The sequence below is a fragment of the Stomoxys calcitrans genome, chromosome 4 (assembly GCF_963082655.1).
Source record: "Stomoxys calcitrans chromosome 4, idStoCalc2.1, whole genome shotgun sequence".
NCBI lineage: Eukaryota > Metazoa > Arthropoda > Insecta > Diptera > Muscidae > Stomoxys > Stomoxys calcitrans.
In genome coordinates, this window is record NC_081555.1 from 13,146,233 (window position 1) to 13,161,847 (window position 15,615).

Sequence of the window (15,615 nt, forward strand, 5' to 3'; positions counted from 1 at the left end):
TTTTAAGCTTATCAATTGTCGACTCAAATTTTTTAATATTTGCTACACTTTTGATTTCCCTCAAAGTTCCCTTTGTCTTAGAAATCGAGATATGCAACATGTGTTGGAAAATTATTAACCGGTCTTATCGAAATGACCTACAAAAGAGTAAATGAACGAAAAACGAGATATTTTTCAGTTAACTTTATATGACTCCCTTTCATTTTATTCAGTTTATTTTATTTTTTAATTTTATAAACAATATAATTGATTACTAATTTTTCATTTTAAACTTGTTTTTACAAAATAATTTCAAATGACAAATGACGAAAGTTTATATAAAAGCAGTTTACTGTTCCAAACTGCACGTCATAAAAAGTTTGAGAGTTGTTGAGAGAAACCAAAATTTTTGTTTAAAATGAAAATCATTGCCATCTTATTATTTTGTGTCACAGCGGTTTTGGCTGCAGAGCAACTGAAACCGGTAGGTTAACGATTTTATAGTAAGCCAATATAAAATTATTTAAAATTTTGTGAATTTTTTTGTAGAATGAATGGTGCAGTGGTGCCTATTTAAGGGAAGCCATACGGAAATGTGGTGCAGAATATGGAGCCACACAAGGTAATTTGTGGTGGCAGTATAAGGATTCGTAAAGATATTGTATTTTGGTTTTTCTTTATTTTTAGCTGATGCCGATGATTATATACAACATCGTCCTGCAGCCAATGATAAAATGAAATGCTATCGTGCTTGTCTTTTCAATGAATGTAGAGCGGTAAGTTAAAATAAAAAAAAAACCTAACATAAAGTAGGAGCTTTATCAGGGTATCAGTATATATGCCAACTATAACCAAAAGCCGACCGATCTGAACCATACACGACAAGAATGTCGAAGGCCGTAGGACAGCTCATTGTGCGAAATCGGAAAGTAACTGCGCCTTTTATGGCCCCAAAACCTTAAATACGGAGATCGGTCTATATGGAAGCTGTATCGAAATATAGACCGATCTGAACCATATTAAATAAGGATGTTGATGGGTCCAACACAGATATAACTCATAATAAACCGATCTCCCAATTTGAATTCTTTAGCCCCTCGAAGCCGCAATTTTTGTCCGATTTGACCAAAATTTTGCATGCAGTGTTTTGTTCTGACTTCAAACAACTGTACCATGTACGGTTTAAATCGGTCTATAGCCTTATATAGCTTCCATATAAACCGATCTCCCGATTTGACTTCTTAAGCCCCGGGAAGTCACAATTTTTGTCCGAGTTTTCTTATGTTTTGCTCAAAGTTTTCTGTTATGAATTCCAACAACTGTGCCAAGTATGGTCCAAATCGGTCTATAACCTGATATAGCTCCCATATAAACCGATCTGCCGATTTGATTTCTTGAGCCCCGGGAAGCCACAATTTTTGTCCGAGTTGTCTTATGTTTTCCACAAAGTTTTCTGTTATGAATTCCAACAAATGGTTCAAATTGGTCTACAACCTTCTCATATTTGGGAAAGTGATGTAGGTGTAAATCCGTGCAAGACAGAAGTAGTTCTTTTCAGCAGGAGATACAAGTTTCCTACAGTGACACCTGTCTCCTTGGGAGGAGAGAATGTTCCATTTACAAAAAGCGCAAAATACATGGGTGTTTTGCTGTACATGAAATTGAACTCCAAATTCAACATTTTGGAAAGGGCAAGAAAGGCAACTCTTGCCCTATACATCTTCAAGAGAGCCATTGGCAAAAGTAGGTGGTTTAAACTGCGCATCATGTATTATGTCTAAACTGCAGTTATCAGACCTATAATGCTATATGGTGTTGTGGTCTGGTTGACGACGAAGTTATTGGGCTTTTTAAAGCGATCTGGATGGTTCAACGATAGGAACTAGAAGGCATCTTCCTTCTTCTATTCCTGTGGTATCGCAATGGAGGAAAACGTCTAAGTGAGTCTGATGGCAGAGTGCCACTTAAACCTAACCTAACCTAGAATAAAATTATACCCTTCAACTGAATTTAGTTTGCATAAATTTTTAGCAGATTCCATGGTGGTGGGTTCCCATAATTCGGCCTGTAGGAACTTTTACTTGTTATATCTTCCACCATAGGTTGGGGGTGTATTAATTTCGGCATTACGTTCTTCAAACATCGAGACCCAACCAAGTATATATATTTTTGATCGTCTTGACATTCTAATCGATTTCGCCATGTCCGTCTGTCTGCCCTTGTTTTCTAGTGATCAATTCACAGGTCACATTTGTTGTTCGATTGTCGTAAAATGTTGCACAAGTCACTTTTTTGACTTAGATCAAATTTAGATATAGCTTCCTAAAGCTACTAAATATGGAGTAAAGTGTTTTGTTTGTAGCCTCAATATGTGTGCAAAATTTCATCTAAATCGGTTCATCTTAGAAATGTTCAGGGTTGAAAATCGATATTTCGGAATGGCATGTATCTCCATCCTTTGGTGGTGGTTATAAAAATAATTAAAAATATTTAATTCTTTTCTAGTTTAATATGGATGGCAGCTTTGTGGCCAATGCTCCTCAAACTACAGCATTTTTGGCATCTCGTATTAACCCCTCACACTGGGAACCTGCTGAAAAAGCAGCCAAAATTTGTATTGCCAAAACTCCATACGGAACAGACAGGTAGGTGAAGTAAAATTAAAAATTTTGACACAAAAAAAAATTTTAATAAATTTTGTTTAATACGATGTTTTTTCATCCACAGTTTTTATAGAAATAATTGTTTTTATTTTTTTCTAGATGTGAAACCGTTGAGCAATTTTCACTTTGTCTGACAGAAAAATCTCCAGTAAAACTATCTTATGAAGGTGCTTAAGAAACTATCTACAGTAAATTCTTGTTCAAACATTTCCTTTGATTATGAAAAATATTTATATTTTATTAAAAAAATATTTTTATAGAAAAATTTCCACAAAAAACTCCTCGCTAAGTTAGAAGTAATTTTCCCTTTGAAATCTTAGATCGAAAGGGGGCCAATTGGGTACTTTTACTAAAAAATGAACTCCTCGCTAATTTAGAAGTAATTTTCCCGTAGAAATCTTAGATCAAGGGGGGGGGGGGGGGGGGGGGGGGGAATTGGTCACTTTTATTAAAAAATGTGGGGTTGTTCAAAGACCAACATATCCTTGTAACGATGAATGGGTCGTATGGGTCTTTGAAGAATTGATATAAATATGGCTTCTGGTTTTTATTCTTCCCTATAGCCTCTTTTTAAAACACTTTTTCAAACATCTTTCATTTTCACTTTTAATTATCACTTAAAACACTAACAATTGAGCTTCATAGATCATAACAATAAAATCTGTTAAAAGAAAAACTTAAAATTTAATCATAGCATACAAAGTGAATAAGGCTATCACATAAAAGGTATTCCAAGCGGACGAGGAAGCCGAAGCAAATGAAGAGGATGAAGAATTGCCATAACCACGTCCTTGATTATTCGTACTGGCATAACTAAATGTGCTGGGGTAACCAGGTTGTCCCGGAGCTCCACCGGGAGCTCCAGGATAGCCACCTGGAGCTCCAGGACCTCCGCTGTAGGTGTGAGTGCGTCCTTGTTCATCGCTTACATTGATGTTATAGCCACCATTGCCACCATAACCGCCATAGGGTACACCATTGGCATCTACACCACCATAGCCATAGCTAACCTCACTGCGACCCGGTTGTCCTGGTTGGCCACTTGAACTGGATGAAGACCACGAATTGGCTCCATTGCCACCCCAACCTCCTTGACCTTGTGCTGCAAAGGCGGGATAAAAAGAAGAACAAAATTAGTTTATTACTCATAGAGTTTTTCAAAGCGTGAGTGATATCATTATCTTCCTTTCGAAAATAATTATCTCCAGCCAATTTACATTTAATTGTAAATAGCCCGCCCCAACTTGCATGTTTCCCTTGCTTATTTTTGTTAGCACTTTTTTCTGGGTTATACTGCGTCTTACCTGAACTCATTTGGCAGTGACTTAATACAATAGCGCTTCCCAATATCAAGAACAGCGTCGATGGCATGTTAACTCATTCAGAGTTGTTAATGTACTAACGCCGAAAGTTGGTGGTTGCCATGATTTTAAGCCTGACTCATTTCCCATTTGCTTAGGGCCAAAAATTGTGATGAACTCATTTGTAAGAGAGCTGTGTGTGTGGGGGAGAGAAAGTGCGTTTTGTTTTGATGATGCATGGGTTTTCTCTTAGAAAAGTGTTTTGGTAGAGAATAAGGGGATTATTTTGGTTGTTAGTTTAATGCATAAAGGGAAATGAGATGTTATTGCCAAAAAATATTAGGGGTACTCACAATGGAAAAAATGAAAAAAAAATTATTTTTATTATTATATAAAAATAATAAAAAAAGAAGCAAAATAAAACAAAACAAAATAAAATAATATATAATAAATAAAATTATGAACCCATTACAGTTACATTTAAATACGGTCCGATTTGGACCGAACTCGGCACGGACGTCGAGTGGTCTAATAAATACAATTGACTGTTCAAGTTGCTTAAACAGAATATTGATCAATATGGCAGCTATATCAAAATATGGACCGATCTGAGCCATATAAGCCACGGATGTCGAAAAGCCTAACATAGGTCACTATGCCAATTTTCAGCGAAATCGGTTAACAAGTGCGCATTTTATGGGCCCAAGACCTTAAAAATGGATTTCGCTCTATATGGCTGCTATATCCAAATATAGATCGATGGGGGCCATATTGAATGCGAATGTCGTAGGGCATAACACAGCTCACTATGGCACATTTCAGCGAAATCGGATAAGAAACGCTGCTTTTATGGGTCCAAGGACTAAAATCGGGTGATATGGCAGCTTTATCCAACTATAGACCGATCTGAATCCTAAAGAGGTCGGATGTCAGAAAGCCTAACATAGGCCCTTGTGCCAAATTTCATCGAAATCGGGTAATAAATGTGCCTTTTATGGGCTTAAGACCTTAGATCGAGAAATCGCTCTATATGACAGCTATGTCGCAATATAAGCCGATGGAGGCCGTATTGAACTCGGTTATTGAAGGGTCTAACACACGCTGCTGTGCCAGTTAATCAGTGAAATCGGGTAAAAAAATGCTCCTCTTATGGGCCCAAGACCTCAAATCGGGAGATCGGTATGTGTGGCAGCTATATGCAAATAAAGACCGATCTGAACCACATAGGGAACGGGTGTCGGAAAGCCTTACATAGATCCTAGTGCCAAAATTTCATCGATGTCATGTAATGAATCCAGTACAAATATCGAGGAGCCTAACGCAAAACATTGTGCTAAATTGGAGCGAAATCGAATAACAAATGTCCAATGAAGATATATTCCCTCTAATATAGTATTGGAGGACAAAGTTTACTTCATGTACCAAATTTAAGCTATATCAGAAAACTGAGGCTTCTAGGGGCCCAAGAAATCAAATCCGGGGATCGGTTTTTATGGGGGCTGTGTCAGTTCATAGACCGATTCGGATCATATTTGTTCCAAATTTCAGCCAAACCGGAGGAAAATTGAAGTGTCTAGGGGCTCAAGAGGTCTTATCTGAGTATCGGTTTATATGATAGCTATATTGGGTTGTACTCCGATTTGAACCATCCTAGGCACGATCGTTGAAAGTAATTATAGAACAGCTGACCTTAGAAGCCCAATAATTCAAGTCGAAGGACCAATATCTATGGGAGCTATATCCAAATCTGGCTCATTTGTAAACTCCGACGACGAACGACTCAACATACATTGACAAGAAGTATTCGTGCAAAATTTCTATCTATCGCTATCTTTACGCGTTCGATCGCTATCGTGATTTCTACAGACAGATGAACTCGAGGACGGACGGATGGACAGACGCACATGGCTAGATTGACTTAGAATGTCAAGACGACCAATATTTGCAGGTGTTACAACTAGGGATTCGAAGTAGAGCGAAGCGGAGCATATCTTTTTTTGCCGGAGCGGGAGCGAAGTTTTTTGAACAAAGAGCAAAGCTCCGCTCCAACAAAAAAATTGACAAATTGAAACAAAAATTTGAAATTTATAAGTTAACATAAGATAACTAGAGTTAGAGTTAGTTGTCGAAAACACATTAGAATAGAAATCGGTGCTACCAAATTAAAAACGAGCTAAGTTCGGTCGGACCTAATCTTGTATTGGGTTGCCCAAAAAGTAATTGCGGATTTTTAATATAGTCGGCGTTGACAATTTTTTTCACAGCTTGTGACTCTGTAATTGCATTCTTTCTTCTGTCAGTTATTAGCTGTTACTTTTAGCTAGCTTTAGAAAAAAAGTGTAAAAAAAGTATATTTGATTAGAGTTCATTCTAAGTTTTATTAAAAATGCATTTACTTTCTTTTAAAAAATCCGCAATTACTTTTTGGGCAATCAATATATCATCCACTATTCTCTTTATAGGCAAAAATAATAATCAAGCAACAAACTACATAGATTTGTATACCCACTACCATGGGATAGGGGGTATATTCATTTAGTTTAGTTCATCGAAATATTCATTTCCGACCCTATAAAGTACATATATTCTGGATCTTCGTAAAATTCTAAGACGATTTTACGATGACCGTATGTCTGTCCGTCTGTTGTAATCACTCTATAACCCTTAAAAATTTAGATATTAAACTAAAGTTTGGAATAGATTCGTATTTTGTTTATACGCAGGTTAAGTTCTTGAACGAGCTACATCGACTAAATTTAGATCTCTCCCGGTTTAGAGTTTCGACCTATAAAAACCGCATTTATTGTCAGATTTCGCTGAAATTGGAAATCGCGAGTTGTACTAGGGCCCCTGATATCCGAATCGAATATGGTCCATAGCTGCCATACAGAGCGATCTACCGCTTTAAAGTATTATGCCCATAACAGGCGTGTTTATCATCCGTTGTAACCGGATCCCTGGTTACAACGGAATGGCCCGGTGATAGTAGGACATACGCACTTTGATGGTCGGCCCTCACCAAGTGTGACACGTCTAGCAATGCCATGTTGTCTGCGATCAATCCGACTGTTATCTGGTAATTTTATTTTAAAATTTGGTTTTTTCTTATTTTTTTCTTCCTTTTGATTCAGTTAACGTATCATGAATACCCCTAATGTTAGCCCCAAAAATTAATGTAGAACTTTCTGGAATGCATTAAGAGCGCCATTATGTCTGATTCATAATATGATGAAATAGGCTTAAGATTTAAGAGAGTCATATTAAAGAGTGAGAAATATAGTTTTGTATGCTCAGGAGAGCAGAGCGGCCTTTGCTGCATTCATAAAGGAATCGTTACTCTATTGATATTTGACTAAATAAACAAATGAATCTGTATCATGTGTTGACCATCTACATATATATCGACATGACCAACTTACTCATCACGTTCAAATTAAATGCTACAATTTTATTTTCAATCTATCTATATAGCTGTAGTCCAAAATTGTTTTTAAGCGTTGGACATTAATATCAGTGAGTTGTTCGATGCTAATTGTTATGCTTTTGTGTGACATGACGTATATTAGTGGTTCAGGTTGTTTTTATTATTATTTCTCTTTGGTTTGTGGGAATATTTGATGATTTATGAAAACTTTATTGCTTTTGTTTTAGAGGCGCAGGTAGCATTGTAGTAGAGACATTTTAGTTTAAAAAAAATGAATGGATTGTCTAATAAAATCTTTTATATCTTTTACTTACTCTAAACTCACCACTATAGAATGGGGGTATACTAATCTAGTCATTCGTAACACCTCGAAATATTGATCTAGTTCCCCATAAAGTATATATTGGGTTGCCCAAAAAGTAATTGCGGATTTTTTAAAAGAAAGTAAATCCATTTTTAATAAAACTTAGCATGAACTTTAATCAAATATACTTTTTTTACACTTTTTTTCTAAAGCAAGCTAAAAGTAACAGCTGATAACTGACAGAAGAAAGAATGCAATTACAGAGTCACAAGCTGTGAAAAAATTTGTCAACGCCGACTATATGAAAAATTCGCAATTACTTTTTGGGCAACCCAATATATTCTTGATCGTCTCGAAATTCTGAGTCGAACTAGCCATGTACGGAGGCCACCGTAGCGCAGAGGTTAGTGTGTCCGCCTATGACGCTGAACGCCTGGGTTCGAATCCTGGCGAGGCCATCAGAAAAAATTTTCAGCGGAGGTTTTCCCCTCCTAATGCAGGCAACATTTGTGAGGTACTATGCCATGTAAAACTCCTCTTCTTATCATTGAGCTTAAACTTGAATCGGACTGCACTCATTTAAGTAAGAAGTTTGCTCCTGTTCCTTAGTGAAAATTTTGCCCATGTACATTACATGGGCAAAGTTTTCAATTTTGTACTAGCCTTGTCCGTCCGTCCTTCTGTCGAAATCACGATAGCAGTCGAACACATAGAGCTAGACGCTTGAAATTTTGCACAGATACTTTTTATTGATGTAGGTCATTGGGGATTGCAAATGGACCATATCGGTTCTGATTTGGATATAGCTCCCATATAAACCGATCTCCCGATTTGACTTCTTGAGCCCATGGAAGCCATAATTTGTATCCGATTTGGCCGAAATTTTGTAAATAGTGTACTGTTATAACTTCCAACAACTGTGTTTAGTACGGTCAAGAACCTAATATAGCTTCGATATAAACCTATCTCCCGATTTGATTCCTTGAGCTCATGGGCGCCACAATTTTCATCCGATTTGGCAGAAATTTTGCACATAGTGTTCACTTATGACTTCCAACAACTGCGCAAAATACGATCCAGATCGGTCAAGAACCTGATATAGCTTCCATATAAACCGATCTCCCGATTTGACTTCTTCAGCCACTGGAAGCCTTAATTTTCATCCGATTTGGCTGAAATTTTGCACATAGTATTTTATTATGACTCTCCACAACGGAGCCAAGTACGGTCCAAATTGGTTTATAACCTGATATAGCTCCCATATAAACCTATCTCCCGATTTGACTTCTTGAGCCCCTAGAGGCGGAAATTTTTGTCCGATTTGGCTGAAATTTTGTAAATCGTGTTCTGTTATGATTTCCAACAACTGTGCCAAGTACGGTTCAAATCGGTCATGAACATGATATAGCTCCCGTATAAACCGATCTCCCTATTTGACTCTTGAGCCATTCCAAGCCGCGATTTTTATCCGATTTGGCTGATATTTTGCATATAGTGTTCTGTTGTGACTCTCAAGAACTGCGCTAAGTACGGTCCAATTCGGTCTATAACTAGATATAGCTTCCATATTTTAGCAGAATCCATGGTGGTGGGTTCCCAAGAACTTAGCATGCTTTTACTTGTTTTATATTAAAAAAAAAAAAAAAAAAAAAATAGTACTGGAAATTGAAAAAATCTACAAAAGTTATATACTGATGAAATTTAGCTTAAAAGTCAATTTTTGACGAAATTAAGGAATCATAATAAAATTGATGAAATACACTCTTATAAAAAAAAATTAAATAAAATTTTCTATAAACATCAAGTTTTGATGAATTTTTCTATAAAAATTAAATATTAACAATATTTTTTATAAAATGTTAGCTTTCAGAATAAGTAAATGGGAACTTCAAATGCCAGCTTCTTTTCTCATATTTTTAACTTAAACTTCTTCGTACCATTCTTAAAGTTTGTTGGCCTTTAAGCGTTTTTTTTGTTCTAAACCAGTAGTTATTCTAAATTCCCAGGCACCTCCTCCCTTTCCATTGTTTTGCTATAGCCATAACTAAGGGTCATTTACTTGCTTACATAGTGGGCTATTTTTAAATACTCAAAGAAATTTCACATTCATTCTAGCTCATAATTTCTTTACAAAGAAAATCATGAAACTGCCATTTTTTGTGACTCATTGTTGATTCCTCAAATATGGATGACATTAAAAGTTTTGTACGATAATTTTCTACGCAGAAGAAAATATTTAAATTTGAACTTGAAACTCCAAAAGCTATAAAAACATGCAAAGCCACACACACGCACATACACACCCACCCACAAACACTCATACATATTAAAGCTATATAGCGATGTAACACTTTACACTATCTCAAGCGTAACATTAAGTGTCGTTTAATGTCGTCTAAGTACTATAGTTGGTTGGTGTGACCGATAATAATTGAAACTTAATTTGTAAACATTTGCGCATGCTCTATACAAAATGCGGAAATTCCAAAATTTTATTTATTTTCTAAGCGGTTTTATATGGAAAATAAGTCATACATTGTGCATCTTTTAAATATTGGGTGGGCAATGAGGGCTAAGTAAATTAGTAAATTAATTTTTTATAGATTTTTTATTTGTTAGATTTAAAAACAAGTAAGGAAAGGCAAAAATCGGGCGGTGCCGACTTTATAATACCCTAAACCTACCCTATAGGTATATTCAAACTGTAATAAATACGGTTGACAAATGACAACATTATTGCAAATTATCCAAAATCTGACGAATATATATAGGGCAGCTACATCTAAATCTGAAGCGATATTGACCAAACTTCAAAGATATTGAGATAGACATCGAGGAAAGATGAGATAGGCATAATTTTGGCAAGATTGTTCAATAAATGCGCTTGCAGTGGCTCCAGTAGTAAAAATAGGGAGATATACATATATGGCAGCTATATCTAAATCTGAACCGATTTCGACTAAAGTTTATAGCTAGTGTGGAAGTGGTCGAGAAAAGCGTTGTACAAAATTTTGGGAAGATTGATCAATAAAAGCGCTTGCAGTGGGTCTAGGAGTGAAAATCGGGCGATATATATATATATGACAACTATATTTAAATCTGAGCCGATTTTTATGAAATTCGCAAGTTATGTCGACAGTCATACGAAAATCCTTTCTGCCAAATTTCGAGAGAATCGGTTAGCAAATGACCATTTCATTGCATTATTACTGCAAATCGGACGAACATATATATGGGAGCTATATCTAAATCTGAACTGATTACGACTAAACCTTACAGATATTGTGGAAATCGTCGATGAAAACGTTGTACAAAATTTTGGAGAGATTGGTCAATAAATGCGCTTGCAGTGGATCTAGGAGTGAAAATCGGCCGATATATATATATGACAGCTATATCTAAATTTGAACCGATTTCAATGAAATTCACTAGTGACACTAAGAGTCGCAAGAAAATCCTTCTTGCCAAATTTCGAGAGAATCGGTATTCAAATGACCATTTTATTGCAAAATTACTGCAAATCGGAAGAACATATATATGGGAGCTATATCTAAATTTGAACCGATTTCGACTAAACTTTATAGATAGGGTGGAAGTCGTCGAGGAAAGCGTTGTACACAATTTTGGGATAATTGGTCTATAAAGGCGCTTGCAGTGGCTCTAAGAGTGAAAATCTGCCGATATATATACATGAGAGCTATATTTAAATCTGAACCGATTTCTATGAAATTCACCAGTAATGTCGAGAGCCAAGAGAAAACCTTTCTGCTAAATTTCGAAAGAATCGTTTAACAAATGATAATTTTATTGCATTATTACTGCAAATCGGACGAACATACATATGGGAGCTATATCCAAATCTGAACCGATTTTTTTCAATTTCAAAAGGCTTCGTCTCTAGGCCGAAAAACATGCCTGTACCAAATTTTAAGACGATCGGATGAAAATTGCGACCTTTACTTTGTACACAAGTTAACGTGGACAGACGGACAGACAGACGGACAGACAGACAGATAATGCTAAATGGAATCAGAAAGTGATTCTGAGTCAATCGGTATACTTATCAATGGGTCTATCTCCCTTCCATTTGCGTGTTACAAACAAATGCACTAAGTTATAATACCCTTTACCACAGTAATGGTGTAGGGTATAAAAATTAAAAAAAAACCAACGTGAGCTTGCAATTGCTGTAACTTCCTTAGTTTTGCAAACTTCGCAATTTTTCGCGATGAAAATCTCTTTCCATAGTGGTGCTAGAGGCCGAAAAACATGCCTGTACCAAATTTTAAGACGATCGGACGAAAATTGTGACGTGTACTTTGTATACATATTAACGTGGACAGACAGACAGACGCACAGATCGACGGGCAGACAACAGACAAACAGACGGGCATAATTAAATCGAATCAGAAAGTGATTCTAAGTCGATATACTTATCAATGGGTCTTTCTCTCTTCCTTCTGGATGTTACCAACAAATGTACGAAGTTACTTAGTACCTCAATGGTGGTGTAGGGTATAAAAATCTAACGTTCGCAATTTCTTTTTTAGAAATCAATATTCACAAAATTTTCAAAAAAAAAAAAAAAATGTTATAGCCACCACCATAGGATGGGGGTATACTTATCTAGTCATTCCATTTGTAACCTTCGAAATATTAGTCTAATACCCCAGAAAGTCTATATATTCTTGATCGTGTCGACATTCTGAATCGATCTAGCCATGTCCGTCCCTCCGTCCGTCTGTCGAAACCACGATAGCGGTCGAACGCTTAAAGCTTGCCATTGATGTAGTTCGTTGGCGATTGCAAATGGGCCACATCGGTTCAGATTTGGATATAGCTCCCATATAAACCGATACCCCTGCTTTATTTCTTGAGCCCCTGGAAGCCACAATTTTCCGATTTGGCTGAAATTTTGAACATAGTGTTCTGTTTCGATTTCCAACAACTGTGCCAAGTACGATTCAAATCGGTCCATAACCTTATATAGCTCCCATATAAACCGATCTCCCTATTGGACTTTTTGAGTCCTTACAAGCCGCAGTTGTTGACCGATTTTGCTGAAATTTGGCATGTGGTGTTGTGTTACGACTTCCAACAACTGTACCAAGTACGATCTAAATCGGTGTATAACCAGATATAGCCCCCATATAAACCGATCTACAGATTTGACTTCTTGAGTCCCTGAAAGCCGTAATTTCCGATTTGATTGAAACTTTGCACATAGTGTTCTGTTACGATTTCCAACAACTGTGCTTGGTACGGTCCAAATCGGTCTATAACCTGATGTAGCTCCCATATAAACCGGTCCAAATCGGTCTATAACCTGATATAGCTCCATATAAACCGGTCTCCCGATTTGACTTCTTCAGTCCCTACAAGCCGCAATTTTTGTCCGATTTGGCTGAAATTTTTCACATAGTGTTCTGTTATGACTCTCAAATACTGTGCCAAGTATGGTCTAAATCGGTCTATAACCAGATATAGCTCCCACAGTTTAGCAGAACCCATGGTGGTGGGTTCTCAAGATACGGCCCGGCCGAACTAAGCACTCTTTTACTTGTTAATCTAAACTTTTTGTCACTTTTTCTAATTTATATGTTAATCGTTACCTCCATAAAATACAATACTTTATGACGTCGCTTTAGTTTCTTTACAACAATAAATTGTTCAACAAATCTGAGAATATTTTATTAGTGCTTTAATGTTTAACTTTTCTACAATCAGATTTGTCAGTATTTCTAGTATACTTTACGGAGAGTTCCTTATATTGAGAAACAAACAAAATCACCACAGAGCGGAAGTCGGAACTCACATAAGGGAAGAAACATACAAAATTACAAACGTAGGTCAAAATTTGCATAAAATTTAAACTGAAAGAAATTAAATGATAAAAATAAAAATAAATCGAAAAAAAACGGTTAATTTCAATATGCGTTGCAGGGTATTTCCTGGAAAAATTAATTTTGACGAATTTCATAAGAACTAAATGTTATAAAAGTTGAATTTTGTTATTATGCCCTCCACCATAGTATGGGGGTGTACTAATTTTGTTATTCCGTTTGTAACACCTGGAAACATTCGTCAAAGACCTCTTAAGGTATATATATTCTTGATCGTCATGACATATCAAGTTGATCTAGCAAAATCCGTCTGTCCATCTGTACGTCCGTCCGTCTTTCCGTCCATCCATCTGTCCGTTCGTCCGTCTGTCCATCCGTCCATCTGTCCGTCCAACAGTCCGTCCGTCCAACTGTCCGTCCGTCCATCTGTCCGTCCGTCCATCTATCCATCTGTCCGTCCGTCCATCTGTCCATCCGTCCATCTGTCCGTCCATCCATCTGTCCGTCCGTCCATCTGCCCGTCCATCCATCTGTCCATCCGTCCACCTGTCCGTCCGTCCATCTGTCCGTTCGTCCTTCTGTCTGTTCGTTCATCTGTCCGTTCATCCATCTGTCCGTTCGTCCATCTGTCCGTCCGTCCATCTGTCTGTCCGTCCATCTGTCCGTTCGTCCATCTATCCGTCCGTCCGTCCATCTGTCCGTCAGTACATCTGTCCGTCCATCTGTCCGTCAGTACATCTGTCCGTCCGTCCATCTGCCCGTCCGTTCATATGTCCGTCCGTCCATCTGTCCATCCGTCCATTTGTCCGTCCGTCCATCTGTCCGTTCGTCCCTCTGTCCGTTCGTCCCTCTGTCCGTTCGTCCATCTGTCCGTTCGTCCATCTGTCCGTTCGTCCATCTGTCCGTCCGTCCATCTGTCCGTCCGTCCACCTGTCCGTCCGTCCATCTGTCCGTCCGTCCATCTGTCCGTCCGTCCATCTGTCAGTCCGTCCATCTGCCTGTCCGTTCATATGTCCGATCGTCCATCTGTCCGTCCGTACATCTGTCCGCCCGTCCGTCCATCTGTCCGTCCGTCCATCTGTCCGTTCGTCCATCTGTCCGTTCGTCCATTTGTCCGTTCGTCCATCCGTCCGTTCGTTCATCTGTCCTTTCGTCCATCTGCCCGTTCGTCCGTCTGTCTGTCGATAGCACGCTAACTTTCGAAGGAGTAAAGCTAGGCACTTGAAATTTTGCACAAATACTTTTTATAAGTAATGGTGGGTTGTGATTGTAAATAGGCCAATTGGGTCCACGTTTTGGTACAGCTGCCATATTAACCGATCTTGGGTCTTGACTTCTTGAGCTTCTAGAGGGCGCAAGTTTTATCCGATTTGGCTGACATTTTGCAATCAGTCCATAACCTGATATGGCTGCCATATAAACCGATCTCCCGATAAGACTTCTTCACCTTCTAAAGGGCGCAATTATTATCCGATTAGGCTGAAATTTTGCCCATATTGTTTTGGCATGACTTCCAACAACTGTGTGAAGTATGGTCTAAAGCAGTCCATATCCTGATACAGCTGCCATATAAACCGATCTCTGAGCCTCTTGAGGGCGCAATTATTATTCAATTTGCCTCTCCAAAGGCAACAATTTTATAAAATTTTCTGCAAGGAAAAAATTTCTACCAAATTTGTTAGTAAAGATTTCTTTGAAATTTTAGGGAACATTTTTATGTTTTTTTTTCGACAGACAAAATGTTATAAATTTTTTTGATACCCCTTATGGTTTGATGAGGCGTATAAAAAACAAAAAACAAACCATGTCGTGTATTTTTTTTCTGATCTTTCAAACTTTATGGCTCAGTTGATCTATTTATACAAAGCTTCACATCGACTATAATACTCACACATTCATACAATTATTACCAACTTTTATCTACAAAGTTTGTCAATAAAATTCGTATAAGTAATAATTAAATATTTTTTTTTTTTTACATTTTATCATATAAACAAATACATTGCAAATGCAATATTTATCTCAGACAATTTCATAGAAAAGAATCGCTGAACGTTGAAATGAGGAAGCCTTACTTAGTAAATAGAACATCGAACACCGG

The 15,615-nt window shown here is 37.4% G+C and overlaps 2 protein-coding genes across 2 annotated transcripts; one reads left to right on the forward strand and one right to left on the reverse strand.

Annotated features, from left to right (window-relative positions):
* Nucleotides 1-380: 380 nt before the first annotated feature.
* Nucleotides 381-15,614, forward strand: LOC106087407 (general odorant-binding protein 28a-like). Its single transcript, XM_013252432.2, has 6 exons — nt 381-463; nt 529-601; nt 667-755; nt 2,485-2,624; nt 2,742-2,809; nt 15,541-15,614. Exons 1-6 carry the CDS (start codon nt 398-400, stop codon nt 15,564-15,566), a joined length of 462 nt encoding a protein of 153 aa, XP_013107886.2. The 5' UTR covers nt 381-397; the 3' UTR covers nt 15,567-15,614.
* Nucleotides 3,235-4,056, reverse strand: LOC106087406 (uncharacterized). The gene is made up of 2 exons (XM_013252431.2): nt 3,947-4,056; nt 3,235-3,744 (listed from the first exon to the last, which is right to left on the reverse strand). The coding sequence occupies exons 1-2, from the start codon at nt 4,011-4,013 to the stop codon at nt 3,320-3,322; spliced, it is 492 nt and encodes a 163-aa protein (XP_013107885.2). The 5' UTR covers nt 4,014-4,056; the 3' UTR covers nt 3,235-3,319.
* Nucleotide 15,615: the final 1 nt, after the last annotated feature.